This window comes from Triticum dicoccoides, chromosome 5A (assembly GCF_002162155.2).
Source record: "Triticum dicoccoides isolate Atlit2015 ecotype Zavitan chromosome 5A, WEW_v2.0, whole genome shotgun sequence".
In the NCBI taxonomy this organism is placed as follows: Eukaryota; Viridiplantae; Streptophyta; class Magnoliopsida; order Poales; family Poaceae; genus Triticum; species Triticum dicoccoides.
In genome coordinates, this window is record NC_041388.1 from 454,415,202 (window position 1) to 454,431,774 (window position 16,573).

The following is a 16,573-nucleotide window of genomic DNA, read 5'->3' on the forward strand; positions in this document are numbered from 1 at the left end:
AGGGTGCAGTTATGATGTTCGGACACACCATCACACTATGGTGTTCCAGGCTATATTAGTTGTGAAACAATTTCCACAATGTCTTAATTCTGTGCCAAACTCGTAATTCAGATATTCATCTCTATGATCATATCATAGATCTTTTATCCTCTTGTCACGACGATCTTTCAACTTTACCCTGAAATTACTTGAACCTTTCAATAATTTAGACTCGTGATTCATCAAGTAAATATACTCAACATCTACTCAAATCATGTATGAAGTAAGAACATAACGATATCCACTGCACGCCTCAGCACTCATTGGACTGCACACATCAAAATGTATTACTTCCAGCAAGTTGCTTTCTAGTTCCATTTTACCGAAAATGAGGCTTTTAGTCATCTTGCCCATGTGGTATGATTTGCATGTCTCAAGTGATTCAAAACCAAGTGAGTCCAAACGGTCCATTTGCATGGAGTTTCTTCATGCATATACACCAATAGACATGGTTCGCATGTCTCAAACTCTTCAAAATGAGTGAGCCCAAAGATCCATCAACATGGAGCTTCTTCATGCGTTTTATACCGATATGACTTATGTGGCAGTGCCACAAGTAGGTGGTACTATCATTACTATCTTATATCTTTTGGCATGAACATGTGTATCACTACGATCGAGATTCAACAAACCATTCATTTTAGGTGCAAGACCATTGAAGGTATTATTCAAATAAACAGAGTAACCATTACTCTCCTTAAATGAATAAACGTATTGCGATAGACATAATCCAATCATGTATATGCTCAACGCAAACACCAATCTCGATGGTAGAGGGAGCGTGCGATGCTTGATCACATCAAGCTTGGAAAAACTTCCAACACATATTGCCAGCTCACCTTTAGCTAGTCTCCGTTTACTCCGCAGCCTTTTATTTCGAGTTTACTAACATTTAGCAACCGAACCGGTATCTAATACCATGGTGCTACTAGGAGTACTAGTAAAGTACACATTAACACAATGTACATCCAATATACTTCTATCGACCTTGCCAGCCTTCTCATTTACCAAGTATCTAGGGTAATTCTGCTCCAGTGGCTGTTCCCCTTATTACAGAAGCACTCAGTCTCGGGTTTGGGTTCAACCTTGGGTTTCTCCACTAGAGCAGCAGCTGAATTGCCGTTTCATGAAGTATCCCTTCTTGCCCTTGCCCTTCTTGAAACTAGTGGTTTCACTAACCATCAACAATTGATGCTCCTTCTTGATTTCTACTTTTGTGGTGTCAAACATCGCGAATATCTCAAGGATCATCATATATGTCCCTGATATATTATAGTTCATCACGAAGCTCTAGCAGCTTGGTGGTAATGACTTCGGAGAAATATCACTATCCCATCTGGAAGATCAACTCCCACTCGATTCAAATGATTGTTGTACTCAGACAATCTGAGCACAAGCTCAACAATTGAGCTTTTCTCCCTTAGTTTGCAGGCTAAGAAATCTTCGGAGGTCTTATACCTCTTGACGTGGGCACGAGCCTGAAATCCCAATTTCAGCCCTCGAAACATCTCATATGTTTCGCGATGTTTCAAAACGTCTTTGGTGCCTCAACTCTAAATCGTTTAACTGAACTATCACGTAGTTCTCAAAATGTGTATGTCAGATGTTCGCAACATCCACAGACGACGTTCGAGGTTCAGCACACTGAGCGGTGCATTAAGGACATAAGCCTTCTATGAAGCAATGAGGACAATCCTCAGTTTACGGACCTAGTCCGCATAATTGCTACTATCATCTTTCAACTAAATTTTCTCTAAGAACATATCTAAATAGTAGAACTGAAGCGCGAGCTACGACATAATTTGCGAAGACCTTTTGACTATGTTCAGGATAATTAAGTTCATCTTATGAACTCCCACTCAGATAGACATCCCTCTAGTCATCTAAGTGATTACATGGTCCGAGTCAACTAGGCCATGTCCGATCATCACGTGAGACGGACTAGTCATCATCGGTGAACATCTTCATGTTGATCGTATCTACCATACGACTCATGCTCGACCTTTCGGTCTCTTGTGTTACGAGGCCATGTCTGTACATGCTAGGCTCGTCAAGTCAACCTAAGTGTTTCGCGTGTGTAAATCTGGCTTACACCCGTTGTATGTGAATGTAAGAATCTATCACACCCGATCATCACGTGCTGCTTCGAAACGACGAACTTTTGCAACGGTGCACAGTTAGGGGGAACACTTTCTTGAAATTTTAATGAGGGATCATCTTATTTACTACCGTCGTTCTAAGCAAATAAGATGTATAAACAAGATAAACATCACATGCAATCAAAAAGTGACATGATATGGCCAATATCATTTTTGCTCCTTTTGCTCTCCATCTTCGGGGCTCCATGATCATCGTTGTCACCGGCATGACACCATGATCTCCATCATCGTGTCTCCATGAAGTTGCTCGCCAACTATTACTTCTACTACTATGGCTAACACGTTTAGCAATAAAGTAAAGTAATTTACATGGCGTTTCTCAATGACACGCAGGTCATACAAAAAATAAAGACAACTCCTATGGCTCCTGCCGGTTGTCATACTCATCGACATGCAAGTCGTGATTCCTATTACAAGAACATGATCTCATACATCACATATATATCATTCATCACATCCTTTGGCCATATCACATCACAAAACACTTGCTGCAAAAACAAGTTAGACGCCCTCTAATTGTTGTTGCAAGTTTTTATGTGGCTGCTATAGGTTTCTAGCAAGAACGTTTCTTACCTACGCTAAAACCACAACGTGATATGCCAATTTCTATTTACCCTTCATAAGGACCCTTTTCATCGAATCCAATCCGACTAAAGTGGGAGAGACAGTCACCCGCTAGCCACCTTATGCAACTAGTGCATGTCAGTCGGTGGAACCAGTCTCACGTAAGAGTACGTGTAAGGTCGGTCCGGGCCGCTTCATCCCACGATGCCGCCGAATCAAGATAAGACTAGTAACGGCAAGTAAATTGACAAAATCAACGCCCACAACTGCTTTGTGTTCTACTCGTGCATAGAAACTACGCATAGACCTAGCTCATGATGCCACTATTGGGGAACGTAGCAGAAATTCAAAATTTTCCTACGTGTCACCAAGATCTATCTATGGAGAAACCAGCAACGAGGGGAAGGAGAGTGCATCTACATACCCTTGTAGATCGCTATGCGGAAGCGTTCAAGAGAACGGGTTGAAGGAGTCGTACTCGTCATGATCCAAATCACCGGAGATCCTAGTGCCGAACGGACGGCACCTCCGCGTTCAACACACGTACAGCCCGGTGACGTCTCCCATGCCTTGATCCAGCAAGGAGAGAGGGAGAGGTTGAGGAAGACTCCATCCAGTAGCAGCACAACGGCGTGGTGGTGGTGGAGGAGCGTGGTACTCCAGCAAGGCTTCGCCAAGCACCGCAAGAGACGAGGAGGAGAGAGGTAGGGCTGCGCCAGGGAGAGATCAAATCGTGTGTCTTGGGTAGCCCAAAACCCCCACTATTTATAGGAGAAGGGGAGGAGGGTGCGCCCCCTCTAGGGTTCCCACCCCTAGGGGGCGGCAGCCTAGATGGGATGGAGGGGGGCGGCCAAGAGGGGGAGAGGGGGCGCGCCCTAGGGTGGGCCTTAGGCCCATCTGTGCCTAGGGTTTCCCCCTTCTCCTCCTAGATGCGCCTTGGGCCTTGTGGGAGGCGCACCAGCCCACTCAGGGGCTGATCCCTTCTCACTCTTGGCCCATGCAAGCCTCCGGGGCTGGTGGCCCCACTTGGTGGACCCCCGGGACCCTCCAGGTGGTCCCGGTACGTTACCGATAAAACCCGAAACTTTTCCGGTGACAAAAACAGGACTTCCCATATATAAATCTTTACCTCCAGACCATTCCGGAACTCCTCGTGACGTCCGGGATCTCATCCGGGACTCCGAACAACATTCAGTAACCACGTATATCTATTCCCTATAACCCTAGCGTCATCGAACCTTAAGTGTGTATACCCTACGGGTTCGGGAGACATGCAGACATGACCGAGATGACTCTCCGGTCAATAACCAGCAGCAGGATCTGGATACCCATGCTGGCTCCCACATGTTCCATGATGATCTCATCGGATGAACCATGATGTCAAGGATTCGATCAATCCCGTATTCAATTCCCTTTGTCTAGCGGTATTGTACTTGCCTGAGATTCGATCGTTGGTATCCCGATACCTTGTTCAATCTCGTTACCGGCAAGCCTCTTTACTCGTTCCGTAACACATCATCCCGTGATCAACTCCTTGATCACATTGTGCACATTATGATGATGTCCTACCGAGTGGGCCCAGAGATACCTCTCCATCACACGGAGTGACAAATCCCAGTCTCGATTCGTGCCAACCCAACAGACACTTTCGGAGATACCTGTAGTGTACCTTTATAGCCACCCAGTTACGTTGTGAAGTTTGGCACACCCAAAGTATTCCTACGGTATCCGGGAGTTGCACAATCTCATGGTCTAAGGAAATGATACTTGACATTAGAAAAGCTTTAGCATACAAACTACACGATCTTTGTGCTAGGCTTAGGATTGGGTCTTGTCCATCACATCATTCTCCCAATGATGTGATCCCGTTATCAACGACATCCAATGTCCATGGTCAGGAAACCGTAACCATCTATTGATCAACAAGCTAGTCAACTAGAGGCTTACTAGGGACATGGTGTTGTCTATGTATCCACACATGTATCTGAGTTTCCTATCAATACAATTCTAGCATGGATAATAAACGATTATCATGAACAAGGAAATATAATAATAACCAATTTATTATTGCCTCTAGGGCATATTTCCAACACTCTGTAGCATTTCTCATATTATATGTAGATGACATACTTTTGATGGGAAATGATATAGAGCTTTTGGACAGCATTAAGGCCTACTTGAATAAGAGTTTTTCAATGAAGGACCTTGGAGAAGCTGCTTATATATTAGGCATCAAGATCTATAGAGATAGATCAAGACGCCTCATAGGTCTTTCACAAAGCACATACCTAGATAAGATATTGAAGAAGTTCAATATGGATCAGTCTAAGAAGGGGTTCTTGCCTGTGTTGCAAGGTGTGAAATTGAGCTCGGCTCAATGTCCGACCACGGCAGAAGAAATAGAAGAGATGAGTGTCATCCCCTATGCCTCAGCCATAGGTTCTATTATGTATGCCATCCTGTGTACCAGACCTGATGTAAACCTTGCCGTAAGTTTGGTAGGTAGGTACCAAAGTAATCCCGGCAAGGAACACTGGACAACGGTCAAGAATATCCTGAAGTACCTGAAAAGGACTAAGGAAATGTTTCTCGTTTATGGAGGTGACGAAGAGCTCGTCGTAAAGGGTTACATCGACGCTAGCTTTGACACAGATCTGGATGACTCTAAGTCACAAACCACATACGTGTATATTTTGAATGGTGGGGCAGTAAGCTGGTGCAGTTGCAAGCAAAGCGTTGTGGCGGGATCTACATGTGAAGCGGAGTACATGGCAGCCTCGGAGGCAGCACACGAAGCAGTCTGGGTGAAGGAGTTCATTACCGACCTAGGAGTCATACCCAATGCGTCGGGCCCGATGACTCTCTTCTATGACAACACTGTAGCTATTGCCCTTGCCAAGGAGCCCAGGTTTCACAGGAAGACCAGGCATATCAAGCGTCGCTTCAACTCCATTCATGAAAGTGTTCAAAATGCAGACATAGAGATTTGTAAAGTACATACGGACCTGAATGTAGCAGATCCATTGACTAAACCTCTCCCTAGAGCAAAACATGATCAACACCAGAATTCCATGGGTGTTCGATTCATCACAATGTAACTAGATGATTGACTCTAATGCAAGTGGGAGACTGTTGGAAATATGCCCTAGAGGCAATAATAAAATGATTATTATATTTCCTTGTTCATGATAATTGTCTATTGTTCATGCTTTAATTGTATTATCCGGAAATCATAATACATGTGTGAATACATAGACCACAATGTGTCCCTAGTGAGCCTCTAGTTGACTAGCTCGTTGATCAACAGATAGTCATGGTTTCCTGGCTATGGACATGGGGATGTCATTGATAACGGGGTCACATCATTAGGAGAATGATGTGATGGACAAGACCCAATCCTAAACATAGCACAAGATTGTATAGTTCGTTTGCTAGAGTTTTTCCAATGTCAAGTATCTTTTCCTTAGACCATGAGATCGTGTAACTCCCGGATACCGTAGGAGTGCTCTGGGTGTACCAAACGTCACCACGTAACTGGGTGACTATAAAGGTATACTATGGGTATCTCCGAAAGTGTCTGTTGGGTTGACACGGATCAAGACTGGGATTTGTCACTCCGTATGACGGAGAGGTATCTCTGGGCCCACTCGGTAATGCATCATCATAATGAGCTCAAAGTGACCAAGTGTCTGGTCACGGGATCATGCATTACGGTACGAGTAAAGTGACTTGCCGGTAACGAGATTGAACGAGGTATTGGGATACCGACGATCGAATCTCGGGCAAGTAACATACCGATTGACAAAGGGAATTGTATACGGGGTTGCTTGAATCCTCGACATCGTGGTTCATCCGATGAGATCATAGAGGAGCATGTGGGAGCCAACATGGGTATCTAGATCCTGCTGTTGGTTATTGACCAGAGAGCCGTCTCGGTCATGTCTACATGTCTCCCGAACCCGTAGGGTCTACACACTTAAGGTTCGGTGACGCTAGGGTTGTAGAGATATGAATATGCAGTAACCCGAAAGTTGTTCGGAGTCCCGGATGAGATCCTGGACGTCACGAGGAGTTCCGGAATGGTCCGGAGGTGAAGAATTATATATAGGAAGTGCAGTTTCGGCCATCGGGAGAGTTTTGGGGTCACCGGTATTGTACCGGGACCACCGGAAGGGTCCCGAGGGTCCACCGGGTGGGGCCACCCATCTCGGAGGGCCCTATGGGCCAAAGTGGGGAGGGGAACCAGCCCATAGTGGGCTGGTGCGCCCCCCTTGGCCCACCCCATGCGCCTAGGGTTGGGAACCCTAGGGTGGGGGGGCGCCCCACCTGGCTTGGGGGGCACTCCACCCCTTGGCCGCCGCCCCCCTAGGAGTTCCCATCTTCTAGGGCCGGCGCCCCCCTAGGGGGCCTATATAAAGGGGGGGAGGGAGGGGCAGTCGCACCCTTGTGTCTTGGCGCCTCCCTCTCCCCTGCTACACCTCTCCCTCTCGCAGTATAACGGCGAAGCCCTGCTGCGGTGACGCCCTGCATCCACCACCACGCCGTCGTGCTGCTGGATCTTCATCAACCTCTCCTCCCCCTTGCTGGATCGAGAAGGAGGAGACATCATGCTGACCGTACGTGTGTTGAACACGGAGGTGCCGTCCGTTCGACGCTAGGATCTCCGGTGATTTGGATCACGTCGAGTACGACTTCCTCATCCCCGTTCTTTGAACGCTTCCACGCGTGATCTACAAAGGTATGTAGATGCAATCCAATCACTCGTTGCTAGATGAACTCATAGATGGATCTTGGTGAAACCGTAGGAAATTTTTTGTTTTCTGCAACGTTCCCCAACACCTTGTACATAAGGGAATCTTGAGTATGGCTTCCGCATCAATGGGAATAAACACCGTGCCAACCAGATCCACTCTCCATGTAGACGTTGTTTGGTCGATCAGCTCATGCACTCGGGTGGGAGGATTGCCAACCAACGAGGTTATAGGCCTCAGAAATTCCTGCCGCGGGATCCAATTGTGTTCCCAGATCATCGTGCTCTCTCCCGTCCCGATCCTCCTTATGACTCCTTGCTTCATTATATCTCTTCCATCAATAATAGCACGCCAAATCTGTGAAGGGTGCGCACCCAGCTCGGCCTCAAGCAGCCCTGTGTTAGGAAAATATGCGGCCTTCAGGATTAAAGAGCTAAGTGTGTTCGGATTGTTTATCACTCTCCATGCTTGCCTCGCCAGTAAAGCAAGATTAAAGATCTCGAGATCGCGGAACCCCAAGCCTCCCATGTATTTAGGTCTTGTCATGATCTCCCATGATACCCACGCTGGTTTTCTCTTGCCTTGCTTACTGCCCCACCAGAACTGCCTTATGGTGGATGTAATGTTTTCACAAAGCCCCCTTGGTAACCTGAAGCAGGCCATAGAGTAAACCGGGATTGCCTGAGCAACAGATTTGATTAAAACTTCCTTCCCCGCTGCAGAAAGGAGCTTCTCCATCCACCCCTTGACCTTCTCCCATACACGGTCTCGAAGATATTTGAAAGTGCCATTCTTTAAGTGACCCACATCTGTTGGCATCCCCAAATATTTGTCACTTAACGATTCTTTATGGACTTGGACAGCTAGTTTCACACTGTCACGAGTAGTCTGCGGACATCCTCTACTAAAGAAGATTGTGAACTTATCATTGTTTATTCGCTGACCCGAGGCTCCACAATAAGAATTCAATAGGTTTGACACCGCTTCCGCACCCTCAACACTTGCTTTAAAAAACAGCAGGCTGTCATCTGCAAACAAGAGGTGGTTTACGGCCGGGGCCGTTGGTGCCACCTTGATTCCTCCAAGCACTGATGACTGAGAGCAAGATTTTAAAAGGCACGAAAGGCCCTCCGCTGCAATCAAAAACAGGTAAGGGGAGATAGGGTCTCCCTGTCGAATGCCTCTTGTAGGCTTGAACTGCTCTAATTTCTCTCCATTGAAAAGAACTGAGAAAGAAACAGAAGATACCATATTCATCACTATGTCAATCCATGTCTGTGCAATTCCCAGCTTGGCCATAATAGCCCTCAAATATGGCCATTCCAAACGATCATATGCTTTCATCATATCCAGCTTGAGAGCACATGTGCTATTAGTCTTTGCTCTAGACCGCTTCATAAAATGTAGACACTCATATGCACATATGATATTGTCTGTAATTAGCCTTCCCGGGACGAACGCTGATTGTTCCTCAGAGATGATGTCAGGGAGTATTTGCTTTAGTCTGTTCGCCACCACCTTTGAAGCAATCTTGTATAGGACATTGCACAAGCTTATTGGACGAAACTGAGATAGCAGAGTTGGGTTCATTACCTTTGGTATTAGCACCAAAATAGTATCATTAATACTCTCCGCACTTTCCTCCCCTCTAACAATTCTGAGGACCGCTCTCGTGATCTCCTCTCTGCATATGGGCCAGTGTCTCTGGTAAAAATGAGTCGGGAACCCATCCGGTCCTGGTGACTTCGTTGGAAACATTTGGAAAAGAGCCATCTTTACCTCTTCGTTCGTGTACGGAGCACAAAGAGTCTCATTCATACCTGCCGTCACCTTAACAGGGACATGCGCCATAACTTCCTGTAGCCCAGTGACTCCTTCTGATGTGTACAAAGTTTGGTAAAAGTCCTTAACCATCTCTCTTAGCTCTCCTGGATCATCGATGAGCACTCCCAATGAACATGCCAAAGCCTTAACCATATTATTTTTGCGTCGGATACTGGCTCGAAGATGAAAAAACCGTGTGTTCTTATCTCCCGCAGCAAGCCACTCGATCCTGGACCTTTGTCGCCACATCAACTCCTCCCGGTGGTATAGCTCCACCAGTTTGTCATTAATTTTTATTTCCACATGTGAAGGTCCAGTCCGCGATGGGTCTCCACGCAAGCGGTCCAACTCTACCTTTAGTGCTCGTATTTCCTTCCGCACGCTGCGAAAAGTATCCCGGTTCCATCTTGACAGATCTGTAGCTAGGTCAGCCAGTTTGCGTCTAATCTCCGCGACGGTGTGTCCCGAATGTTTGGAGCTCCATTTTTCCATGATGGTTTCCTGCCAATTCTCGTGAGTTTCCCACATGGTCTCATACCGAAAATCTTTTCGTCCCGGAGGCGTATTACTGTCGTTTATCTCCAAGAAAATAGGGCAATGGTCCGATGTTGCAGCTATTAGATGGGACAAGCTTGCTAGTGGAAACTGAGCACTCCACTCCGCCGACCCCAGGGCCCTATCCAATCTGACACGGGTAAAAGTGCCGCCGGCCACTCTCTTCTCGAAAGTCCAGAAGCGGCCTCTATACCCCAAATCCATCAACATGCACACGTCAATAGTGTCTCGAAAACCCTGAATCTGGGCGTTGCTGCGTTGTCCCACCCCTTCGTGTTCATCCGGATGTAGGACCTCATTAAAATCACCGATGCAAAGCCATGGCAGGGCGCTTAGGCTACTAATATTTTTCAGCACTGTCCACGTTTGGTGTCTCATATGAGTTTGCGCTTCCCCGTACACACAAGTAAGACGCCACGGATCTTTTCCGGGTTCTTGGATCGAGCAATCAATATGGTAAACAGAGTAACCCAAAATCTCCATTTTTATTGGGTTGTTTCAAAAAATACCAATGCCTCCACTCCTCCCTTGGCTATCTATAGCGAAACTATTGTTATAACCCAAAGTTACAGCAAGTGCTTCTACCCTACCTCTTTCAATCTGTGTTTCTACAATACAGAGAATAGGGGCTCAATCCGGACGACTCCGCAGCGGTCTGAGCCCGTGGGCTCAGATAGCATCCGTCTCACGCAGGCCCGGCCCAGCAGCGAGCAGAGCCCAGAAGGCCTCGCCGCCGTCGCCCCGTCCCGGACAACCACCTCTGCACATCGGTCGCCGGCCGCGGGGAGACGCCAGCGCTGTACGAGCCGGGCAGCCACACGCGGATCCAGCGCGGGTTCGGAGTCGCCCTCGCCTCCGCCCGCGAACCAGCTCCGACGCCTCAACCTCGGCTCCTCGTCGCAGCTCGCCGTCTTCCACGCCAAGGTCGACGAGATCTCGCTCCTCGCCGTCAGCACCGCCACAGTCCACAGGCGTCAGCCCCGTAAGCGATCTCCCTCCTTCCCCGTCTCCTCTTGATTCTTGGTTAACTTGGGTTGGATGGATCCGTCTGGTGTACTAGCGTCTGTACTTTTGCCTCTGATGGAATTAGTGCTTCTGTACGATTTCTCGATCTGGTTGTAGCTAGAGGGAGTAACATTGGTGCTCAATTGTTGCTGGATTCATGATCCTGTTCTAGTGGGCAGCACATAAAATTGTTTCTGTGTTAGATTTACAATCTTGGGGCTTCTTTGATTCAAAGGAATTTTATAGGATTTCTAGAGGATTGAAATCCTTAGGATTTTTTCCTATGTTGGTCCTTTGATTCATAGGATTAGATTCCATAGGAATTTTTCCTATGGAATATTTTGTACTACATTTCATAGGAAACCTAACATCCACTTCAACCTCTTTTTACAATTCCTTTGTTTTTTCTGTGACATCAAACACTCATTGCTAATCCTATAGGATTCAAGTGGGCATGCCACTCCAACCCTATACTTTTCCTATTCCTACATTTTTAAAATCCTACGAATCAAAGAGGCCCCAAGACATGTATTGAATTTCTGCTAGATAGCTACAGCGTATAGTTTCTTTATGTATAATCCAATGTAATTATGTACTGTACGGGTGGTATATATCTAATTAATTAGCTCGGAACTTAATCAAAAATATTTCCTAGAAACTGTATTGTACATGTTCCAGTAACACAAGTCAGAGTCTCTGTTCAGCCAGTAGGCAAAATATGAAGATATAATAGATGCTGCTACAGTTTACCTGACGGCCTACTGCCTGCTCTAGGAAATCAGGACGTAAACTGGCCGTGCTAGTTCTCATTCGCTCTTTTGATTAATGGCAGACGAGCGCTATATTTTTAGATGAAGCACATATTCAAGATCATCGCGGTGCTGGCGGCAATCTCCGCCGTCTGGGTTGCGCTCCTTGAAACCTCGACAGTCCCTCGCAGTTTTACTTGGTTGGTGAGTGACATTAAAATTTTTCACTCCTAATGTCATGAAGACATGCTCCTTTTAATTATGATGTTTGCTTGTGGCTTTTGTTGTTGTAGCTTCCCATCTACTTGGTAGTGGCGCTTGGATGTTATGGCCTTTTTATGGTTGGATATGGGCTCATGTTCTTCCCAACCTGCCCTCAAGAAGCGGTATTACTACAGCAGGTAGCTGACGTAGTCCTAGCAGCCTAATTTTCCTTTTTGTCTGCAGTCTTATTTCCATTTTGAAAGCTAGTAGTCTCTAGAACTTGCATCCTTTGTTATTTCCTGTTTTAGTTCCACACCTGTGCATTGTCTATTATCTTTTCTCTTGGTTTTCTGCTGGCATAACGAGATTCAAGGTATTATGCAGAAAGGAAACAAGGCAAACTCTGAAAACTTCATAAGTTTATTTGTACCTTATGTGTATCATTGTATGAATTTTCATAATGGTCACTACAAAGAAAACCAAGCCACCTGATCTTGAAACTTTGAAGTTTTCTGTACATCACATGTTTTTTCTTCCCATTTATAATTCTTTGAGCTCGACCAACTATGCAGGATATCATGGAGGCAAAGGATTTCCTATCAAAAAGAGGTGTTGATGTGAGCTCTGATTGAGGTCAATACCAATGATTTATGTTTCGTGACCAGTTTGAAGCTTCCTGGATACCGTATAGAAAAAATTATGACATTTCACTGTGTCTAGATATTTGTTACTAATGCAGTCTTTGTGAGTGGCGTGTTACAGTTCTACATTTTGTTAGTTCAGTGGATGGTTTGTCAGGATATTAGTTATGTCAGGAAAACAGTGTGAGAATAGCTAAATAGCTAATTAATGGTTTGTTAACAAATCCATCAATGTTCAGACATGTTTGCTATTTAACAATCTGGTTTTCATCACTGGATGTGTATCAATTTTTTCTGTGCAGTATCATCTTTGGTGATGCTTCGAATTGCGAGCTAGTTTGATGGTTCAGTCCCAGCATGCGGAATTTGCTGTCCAGTTCAGATATCCTTCATTTGCTAAATCTGGAATGACTTCTTGAGTTTTTCAAATTTGACAAAGTTCTCAACTCATGATTAGCAAAAGATCACAAAACCTTTACCAATACCATTATTGCTCCATGTTTACATAACAATTGTAGAATGAACCAGTATACACCCTGTGCAGTGAACCTGTGAAAACTCATAATCCTATTTTATACATGTTCAGTCACATGCCAAGTTGGCAGCAGACCGTCACCTGCTACCTTGAGGTAGCTGCTTCCGACGGGGACTTGTTTGAGTCTGGTCCATCATCTTCTCCAGCACCAGGAACTCGCTCTGCCGTGCGGTTCTCTGTCGCTGCCTCCTCGTCAGTTGCGCCTGCGACCTGTGCAGTGTCCTCGGCAGCCTCCCTGGAGCCCCTGCTTGCAATAGTTCTAGTGGTCAGTTGTGAGCTTGTGACACTGTCAGGGTAGATGCAGGTAGTAGCTATCATGAATGTTTACGGGGGGGCATCAGCTGAAGAAAACAGTACTTGTATGAGTAGATGATGAGACCAATTGCAGTGCCAGCAAAAGCAACAAAGTACATCCAATCGACCTGCAGATGCCCAAATTTTTTGCTCCCATCAGTTCAGTTAGGGCCTTGTTTGAAACGCGTGAATTCCACAGTAAACAAATCAATTTTAAGAAGGAATCTGAAAAAAAAATCCCCTGTCCCAAGATAGAATTGGGTGTGCACAAACCTTCTCATGGTAAGCAAAGATACGGATTAGAACGGCCCACATGTCGGAGGTCAGAAGTGATAGGTTCAGCATGGTTGCGCCACATATCTGAAACAAATCAAATATGAACTGAACTCTAGCAAAAATATTTCAGGACAGTCATGAATTTGACCACAAGAGAATAGTGATCTACCTTCAGGATAATAGGCACTGTGGAGTAGAACAGGAACATTGCTAGTGCAAATCCAATAAAAGGGAGCACCTGAAAGGATACAGAAGGTCAGTGTCACAACTATAATTTTGATTACATATTATCGGCGTGGTGAATCTCTAATAGCATGCTGCAATGCCTTGAAATTTGCTGGCATCACTGGAAGTTTGGATATAGCAAAGTTTTCAGTTGGATGACAGATGCTTAACATTCAACCTCTGATAAGATTTGGAAGGTTTTGTATGGCCCAACAACATTCCAACAAGTTCATACTTCATTTTCTCTGTGCTCTACTATTAGTTAGAATCTAAAGTTCAGACAAAGAAACAATAATTGTCCCTAAAAAAGAAATCCTGTAATTGTCTATGACTGTGGTTGGTTCAGTTTGATGACCCCAAATTGGAATGACTAAAGCTCAGGAGACTCACTGCGCTGGCATTCCATTCCGTCGATCTAAGTTCTTCCCGCTCAAGTATGCTTCTGTTGTAATGTCAAGGGTGTAGCATTCCAATTTCCAAAATGCATATTAGGTAACAGAAAGTTCAACAAAACGGTAAGGTTTATAGCCTAAAACTTTCCGGTTTCACTACTTCCTTGGTCCTCACATCAATATATGTAGTTCGATGTGTCTTGACTGCCAACAAAATACAGTTTCTTCTCTTATCTGTCAAATTAAGTTGAAGCGCCACCGAAGAAAGTACAGTTCATGATTGCAATAAGCCAAAGGATACATCTGTATGCCACTTATAATTGCTCCAAAAACACCTAGCATCGCCATCACCTCAATCCTGCTGCTTTTCTTGACAATATACTCCTGAAATGTTGTAGAAACCAAACCTTCAATGTATTTTCCACCCATGTACATACACTTGGGCTGACAGATGACGTTTTGTTGATACCTCGGTGACATTGCTGACGGCGTAAAGCGTGGCCCCGGCGATGACAAGCATATCACCTTTCAAGGGGCTGGGTCCTTCTGCAGGACATTCCAAGATCATGTAATGTTAGAACTATTTACATGAGTTGGAGCTGTAAGCTACCAGCGGCGTAATCCCCTCAATTGTGATAGTTGTGTGAGGACTGAAGACTCCCATATGATATTATTGTTCTTACTTGATTTTCGTTCAGAGGCGTGCACATCGGAGAAGACCACCAGCACGACGCCAGCCACACAGATCCCGACGCCGAACAGCTTCCTCAGCCCGTACTTCGTCTTGAGGAAGATCCAGGTGAGGAAGAGGACGCAGGGGATCGCCCAGCAGTCCAGGAGCATCACGCTCGTCAGGGACGTGTACTGGTAAGCCTTCACGACTTTTATGAATGAACAGTTAAAAAGCAAAGCCAATTTCAGCGCCTTGATTACCCATTGTGATGAAAAACTAGATGAACTGAGATATCATTGATTTCAGTAACGGTAGCTGCGTTGGTCGTACCGATGTAGTTAGCCTCCACGTCGACGATGCTGAGGATCAAGTAGTAGTACCATTTCACCTGCAGAAAACAGAATGTGGAAGAAAACGTTCGTTTTCAGGGATTTTGCTGATAGGAACATTCACGATTTTTTGCGTCGTTGCGTCTCGCCGCATGGACAACTTGGTGATGAAGGAACAGCATGAACAACTTGTGAAGAGCAGCAGAATCAGAATATGCATAGCTATCCCTGTCCTGGGCAACAGGGGGGATAAGATGCACTAAACGCGCATCGCACACGCAGAAAATCAGGAAAAATCCAGTTGGGTTTTTGGAGATTTCATTTTACTAGAGCATAAGAACTGGGTATAGCAAATTATGGCTGTTATTCACTTGTCAGGATTAAAATCTGAACCAAGTTAGCATCGAAGCATCTCTTTTGGACAGTAAAAGGCGGCACCATACGTACCGTCAGAAGTTGCCGTTTGTAAATCATAATTCCTCCGTAGACAAGCGCGAGGAGGATGTAGTTCAGCAGGGACTGCGACGTCGGCGCATTGACGCCTGAAAAAGCAGGCATGATCATAACACTGCAAGCCTCCACTCGCAGTTTAACCATCTTCCATTTTTGCTCACAGAGGGTAGCAGAGAACAGAAGCAAACGAGAATAAGCGATAAGCCAAATAAATGCTCGTGTTGCACTACAATTTTTCCTTTTTGGCCTAAACACATGAGAACTGGAACCAATAATTTTTCCTTTTGTTCAGAGTTTCTTTCAGAGTGGTGTGCTAGAATTCAGTACTCCCTCCGTTCACTTTTGTAAAACGTTTTATGCTTTTAAGACAACACCTAAAACAGTTCAATTTCAGCTGTCTTAAACGTCTTACAAAAGTGAACAAAGGGAGTAGATGTTGTCACGAAATTATGAATGGTGACAGAGGCAATTCCCTGTCAAGCTAGGTCCTAACTAATGTCAAATACCAAGATAATCCATAAGTAGACCAGGCAAAATGGCATTGCGGAGTAGACGGCGGAGTAGCCGTCCGGCAACGCGCACGTACCTCGGCGGGCGAGCTCGGAGGAGGAGAAGCCGGTGGAGGTGATAAGCAGCGAGACGAACTGCCCGAGCGCGAGCCCCACGAGCACCTCCCGCCGGAGCCACCTCGGCGCCGGCAGCGCCATTGCCGGCTAGCTAGCTGGTTGCTGGGTGCCTGCCCTGCTCTCGTCTTCTTCGCCAACGTCGCCGTCCGCCCACTCGTGTCGTATAGCAGGCTGATGGCTTAAACAACAAAGCTGCTTGCTAATGTTAAACAACACGGGCGACTTGGTTAGCGTCTCTGTCTCGTGGGCCCTATGCGCTGCCTGTGGCACAAAGCCGCC

General features: G+C 45.8%; 2 protein-coding genes across 2 annotated transcripts; one reads left to right on the top strand and one right to left on the bottom strand.

Moving 5' to 3' along the window:
* Positions 1 to 10,592: 10,592 nt before the first annotated feature.
* LOC119302275 (dolichol-phosphate mannose synthase subunit 3-like) lies at positions 10,593 to 12,764 on the top strand. The gene is made up of 4 exons (XM_037579315.1): positions 10,593 to 10,874; positions 11,730 to 11,850; positions 11,940 to 12,047; positions 12,423 to 12,764. Exons 2-4 carry the CDS (start codon positions 11,749 to 11,751, stop codon positions 12,480 to 12,482), a joined length of 270 nt encoding a protein of 89 aa, XP_037435212.1. The 5' UTR covers positions 10,593 to 10,874; positions 11,730 to 11,748; the 3' UTR covers positions 12,483 to 12,764.
* A 191-nt stretch (positions 12,765 to 12,955) lies between these two features.
* Positions 12,956 to 16,457, bottom strand: LOC119302274 (solute carrier family 35 member F1-like). The gene is made up of 11 exons (XM_037579314.1): positions 16,255 to 16,457; positions 15,663 to 15,757; positions 15,217 to 15,274; positions 14,897 to 15,094; positions 14,683 to 14,759; positions 14,515 to 14,597; positions 14,212 to 14,263; positions 13,766 to 13,834; positions 13,594 to 13,680; positions 13,384 to 13,448; positions 12,956 to 13,270 (listed from the first exon to the last, which is right to left on the bottom strand). Exons 1-11 carry the CDS (start codon positions 16,373 to 16,375, stop codon positions 13,111 to 13,113), a joined length of 1,065 nt encoding a protein of 354 aa, XP_037435211.1. The 5' UTR covers positions 16,376 to 16,457; the 3' UTR covers positions 12,956 to 13,110.
* Positions 16,458 to 16,573: the final 116 nt, after the last annotated feature.